Source organism: Sinocyclocheilus grahami, unplaced genomic scaffold (genome assembly GCF_001515645.1).
Source record: "Sinocyclocheilus grahami isolate Dianchi unplaced genomic scaffold, SAMN03320097.WGS_v1.1 scaffold463.1, whole genome shotgun sequence".
In the NCBI taxonomy this organism is placed as follows: Eukaryota; Metazoa; Chordata; class Actinopteri; order Cypriniformes; family Cyprinidae; genus Sinocyclocheilus; species Sinocyclocheilus grahami.
The window spans coordinates 630,864-636,724 of NW_015505642.1; the positions used below are offsets into that span (position 1 = coordinate 630,864).

At 37.7% G+C, this 5,861-nt stretch overlaps 1 protein-coding gene across 2 annotated transcripts in view; it reads left to right on the top strand.

Annotated features, from left to right (window-relative positions):
• The first annotated feature begins 631 nt into the window (after window positions 1-631).
• LOC107553048 (bicaudal D-related protein 1-like) overlaps window positions 632-5,861 on the top strand; it is a 38,796-nt gene continuing 33,566 nt past the window's right edge. For both annotated transcript variants that reach the window (XM_016235129.1, XM_016235131.1), the window contains exons 1-2: window positions 632-1,400; window positions 4,012-4,227. In XM_016235129.1, coding sequence (XP_016090615.1) covers window positions 1,002-1,400; window positions 4,012-4,227 — 615 coding nt within the window. In that variant the 5' untranslated portion in view covers window positions 632-1,001. The remainder of the gene's footprint in view (window positions 1,401-4,011; window positions 4,228-5,861) is intronic.

The following is a 5,861-nucleotide window of genomic DNA, read 5'->3' on the forward strand; positions in this document are numbered from 1 at the left end:
AGAATTTCTGTCGAGCACTTGTTTTCCACCAGATGGCAGTATTGTTCTTCATGTCTGTGATTTAGCATCATGATTGTTTACATTGGAATACTTGGGTCCCGCTTACTGCACAGTAAATACTGTATACTGCCTAGAGTTCAGCGAGCAGCATTTACATGTCATCTTGGAAATAATAATAATAATAATAATGAAAAAATACAGCTATTTTGGGGTTTAATAAAAATTTGTATGAAAACGTCTTTGGCAGACATTGATTGATTGATTGATTACTTATTTATACTATTTATTTATTGCATCCTTTATATGTTTCATTTACTTATTTATTTTAATATTTTAATCTGTCTATTTACAGATCAAATTATTTGTTTATAAGTGTCATATTTATGTATTCAGAATATTATATTTATGTATTCAGAATATTTAAAAAAAGGGGGAAAAATAATTAGGTCATTCACCTTCAAGAACGTACTGTGTTCCCCAACACACCAGCAACATTCATATGTCTTTCACCCAGTTCTTCTATAGCATATGGCGTTATCACAATCCACCAATGAGCGGCTACGATGAGCAGGTTGATTAGCTGACGTCACGGGCGCAGAGAGGTTGGGAGGAGGCTCGTGCGCGAGAGCAATCCGTGTATTTGGGTGTTGTACAGGCCAGGGATGTGAGTTAGGGGCGACAATAATGGGGAATAACCGGGACCCCGGTGCTCTGGAGTGGACACAACGACTGGACAGTGATCATCAAGGGGGTTAACGTGAAGATCAGCCATCTCGAGAGTGTTATACACAGATTCGCGAGGCTTGATGGATTTTATTGGGCTCAGTGATCAATTAATTGTCACCGGATACCAGGTAAAGCGCATATAATCATACTGGATACGATTGATCCATTTCCATGGCGTTATCATCGACCCAGAGCCAAGCAGGTCACCTGGACCCAGGCCAGGACTAAAGCGGGCTCACCGGGTCTAAAGCGCTCGATCTGTCGTGTTTCCGGCGATGTCCGCGTCCTGCCTCGATCTGCGCAGCGCGGTTTCAGCACCACCGCAGCTGGACAGCGACCGCATGGACCGAGCGCTCGATCCCAGCCGTCAAAGCTCGCCAGACTCCGCCGGGGAATACCAGACCCTCACGCTGCTACACACCGCGCCCGGGGGGCTCGGCATGGCTCTGGAGGAGGAGCTGGCCATGCTCACCCGCGAACGGGAGGAGGATCTGGAGGTAGCCGCCTCAGAGACACCTGTGAGCGGACAGGATTCTGACCTACTGTCGCTCTTCCGGCAGAAAGAGAAGGACTTGGTCCTCGCTGCTAAACTGGGCAAAGCTCTACTTGAACGGAACCAAGACCTCACAAAGCAATATGACAAAATGACCAAGGATTTAAACGACAAACTGGAGGTGAGGAACTCTAAAACTATATTTGAGTCCACACACTGCCAACAGTTTGCATTTTAAGAAAGTCTTTGGGACTTTCTGCCATTGGATTCTTCAAGTTGGTTTCAACTTACTATAGCTATTTCTGACACAGATATCAACTTTTGGTACATGAAATACGACTAGGGTAACAAATAACAGTTTTTTAATTAAAGCTAACGTATCCTGAGCTCACAGACAATAAGGTACTACTCCAAACGATGATAAAAATCAACAACAACAATGTAAATAAAAATCCAGTCAAATGCAAACATACTACGTTTTCATGCCCAGTGCAATCTGGGAAGTTGGTGGATGGGAATGAATCGAGTTTTTTTCATTGTATGACTATTCAAACAAACAAACAAACAAAAATGCTGTGTTTGTTAGTTTAGAATATTGTATTTTATATATATATACATACAAACAAATATAAAGCAGTACAATAAATGGTAGAGTTTTAAAAAATTGGTTATAATTCAAATGATATATTATTTATAATAATCTATACTACAATACTTTATTTATAATAATTAATAAAAAAATGTAATCAGTATGCAACTGAATCAAGTTTTTTCATTGTAGGCCTATTTAAAACAAACAAAACTGCTATGCTTGTTAGTTTGATTAGAGTATGTATATATATAATATATATAAAATAGATATAAAAAAATAAAGCATCAATTAAAGGCAGAACAACAAATGGCACAATTGTATATATTGGATATAATTCAAATTACATATATATAAAATTTACAATTTATTAATTTATAAAAAAAAATTGTTTATTTATAATAATAGAAAAGAACAACAGCAGCAGATCAGGATGCTTTGTGTTCCTGAAAATAAGAAAAATGAAAAGCAAACCCCCAAAATATTAATAATCAATTAAATCATGAAGCTTTATTTTTACGAGTGTAATTTGATACTCCAGAGCTGTGATTGATTTCACAGGCATGTGTTGTTTACATGGGTATGCAGTCAGTCTGCTTTTTAATTATTAATCAAGATGTATCATAATCACTTAAATGAGTCGAACACATTTAGTCTCCAACGGTTAGTCTCCAGTTTCTTCCTCATGCTGAAGAGTTCCCAGCTGCAGCTGTGCTCAAAACTGTTTCTAATTGCACAAAAATATGCATAAATCCTAAAAGCAAATGTTTTTTAATACTCATACTAGGTTATAAACACTTTTATACAGTCATAAAAATAAAAAAATCATGTCTATGACGATGAATGGCATGAGGAAACCACTAGAACCACAGCTAATGGCTGTTTGTCAAGACCCAAGCGTTTACTGTCACTGAATGTAGACTGTGTGAAGACGTTGAATCTGGTTCAGATCTATATGGGCTCTTATGGTCGTTTCAGCAATGCTGCAAGCAAAGCTAATGTGCTTTGGCTCTCTTCACCCGTCTGAGGGCCAGACGCTTCTCCATGCATCCTGCCCAGTTCACATCTTTGACTTAAACCTCTTGTCTTAATCCATGTCCGAGTTTGCTATTTTTTCTTTACTCATACTTTCAGATTAATTTGAGAAATCCTTCACCCTCTTACAAAAGCAAATAATCAGCACTGAAATAACTTCTAACAGTTAATTGCATTGATAGCCTTCACAGTGGATTTCATGGCTCTTAATCGGTGCCAGATTTCATTTTCTGCAATTATAGCAAGAGCTCTCAGAGGTGCCCGGGACTCAACCTGACTGACCCTTTATGACATGAGAACTCAGACCATGACATCTGGATGTCTGGCTATCATGGACTAGCATTGTACCACATTTATCCCTAGAGTAGTACCTTAAGGGTATACATATTAGTACTTAAATGGTAGATTTTAGGACCTAAATGGTGCAGTTTAATACTTTTGAAAGGGTGCTGGTGGGTACTTTTGTGGGTACTTTTGATGCCACAACAGTTTGCCAGCATGGAGAAAAATCAGATCATAGAACACAGAAATTTAATTTGAAATTCTGTCTGTCCAAAAGTACTAAATATCACAAATATTCTTGTTTAATGAAAGTCTCTTATGCTTACTAAAGCTGCAATTATTTGATCTAAAATACAATAAAAAATTTTTTTAAATATTATTAACATTTAAAATAACTGTTTTCTGTTGTAATATATTTCAAAAGTATTTTATTGCTGAGATCATAGCTGCATTTTTAGCATCATTACTCCAGTCCTTCAGACACCATTCTAATATACTGATTTGCGGCTCAAGAAACATTTCTGATTATTATCAATGTTAAAAAGAAGTTGTGCTGCTTCATATTTTTGTGGAAAATGTGATACGTTGTATTCTTCAGGATTCTTTGATGAATAGAACATTCAAACCTTTTGTAAAATTATAAATGTCTTTACTGTCACTTTAATGAATCCTTACTGAATAAAAGTATTAATTTTGACTCCAAACCTTTTGAACATAAAAGTTCAAAACAGTAGTTTTGGTAGTTTTATTATATTACTAGTTTATTTGCTACTAAGTGCAAAACTATGAATATCTACTAAAGATTTGATGCCACTAACCTGACAAACTTTGGTAAATCCAGTGATTTCCTCAATAAATGTCAGTGACCCAGGTCTTTCTCTTCCAGCTCCTGGAGCAGGAGAAGCACGAGCTGCGGCGGCGTCTGGAGAGTCGTGAGGGCGAGTGGGAAGGCCGGGTGGCCGAACTGGAGACAGATGTGCAACACCTGCAGGGGGAGCTGGAGAGACATCAGGTGCAGCTGCGTGAGGCCGACCGCGACAAGAGCCGAGCCATCAGCGAGCTGTCAGAACAAAACCATCGACTGCTGCAGCAGCTCAGCAGGGTGAGTGAGATGTTCAGGCTGATATGTGACCCTGGAGCACAGAAGCAGTGTTAAGTCGCTGGGGTATATTTGGAGCAATAGCCAACAATACATTGTATGGGTCAAAATTATCGATTTTTCTTTTATGCCAAAAATCATTAGGATATTAAGTAAAGATCATGTTCCATGAAGATATTTTGTAAATTACCCACTGTAAATAAATCAAAACTTAATTTTTGATTAGTAATATGCATTGCTAAGAGCTTCATTTGGACAACTTTAAAGGTGATTTTCTCAATATTTAGATTTTTTTTGCACCCTCAGATTCCAGATTTTCAAATATTTGTATCTTGGCCAGATATTGTCCTATCCTAACAAATTGACCCTTATGACTGGTTTTGTGGTCCAGGGTCACATATGGTTACAGTTTGCAGTGGGTCAGATGAGGCCAAAACAACTAGATGTAGATGGGTTTGCCAGAATACAGCTCTGTAAACCTTAGACTTCATGATGAAGGAATGCTTTTTTTGGAAACTTTAATCCAAATCTGCGACTCGTCCAGTTGCTCTATAGCAGTATTTTTTCTTTATTTTTGGCTGGAGTTTGTTTTTGCCTGTTTCTGTATACACTTGTGGTGTCAGAAAAGACAAAGCACATTTATTTATATAGCACATGTTGTGCACAATTCTGCTTTATATAGCCATGATAAATAGAAAGAAAAAGAAAATACAAATAAAATTAGCATTTTAAATCATTTAAAGGTCCCCCGAAATGCTTAGAAACACGCAGCGTTACTCTATGTGCTGACGTCATTTTAACTGAAACAGGAAGACAGGGCGGGACATATCAAGCAGCCCCGCCCCTTTTTAAAATAGCCAATAGCGTTCGTTTATATCACAGCTTGGGCTAGAGCCGTTCAGAGCCGTTGAGCTCCGTAAAGCCGCATTTGACAGCCACAATCTCATCCATATTGCTATAAAATATAGCATTCTGTGTAGAATTCAAATAGCTCCGTTACATTTTGTGGTCTGCGCCGACTCGCGCATGTGATCCGCTCCATGCTATCGTGTCTCTGGAGCGGAGCCGAGTGTGTGTGCGGTGCGGTGGTTAGCGTGACACAGTGCAAAACTAGACTTCTTTTTTTCCTCAACGGAAAGCATATTTACACTGTTTGAATCGTTCCCTGTCCCCTATATAGTGCACTACGTGCCATTCACTGTACAGAAAATACTGAGTATACTGTAATACTAATACTGAGTGACCGATTTCAGCCGCGGCTTCAGCGTCTATTTTATAGTGTAGGGGGCGGGGCTTCGGATTCTAGAGAGCATTTGATTGGATGAGAAACTGAAGTACGATGTGACGTCAAAAAAATCGTTGAGCCGTTTTGGCGGAAGTGACGAACTGCAAGATTTGAATGCTTATATCTTCTAAATGTGAATTTTGTCACTGTTTTGGAGCACACTGCCTTATAGATAACCTTAAGACTAACATATTGATTTCATGGGGACTTTAAGGATAAGAAATTTAAAAATAATAATAAATAGGAAGAAATAAAAATTCAATATATAAATATATGTCATACAATATAATTAAAATAACATTATATATATATATATATATATATATATATATATATATATATATATATATAT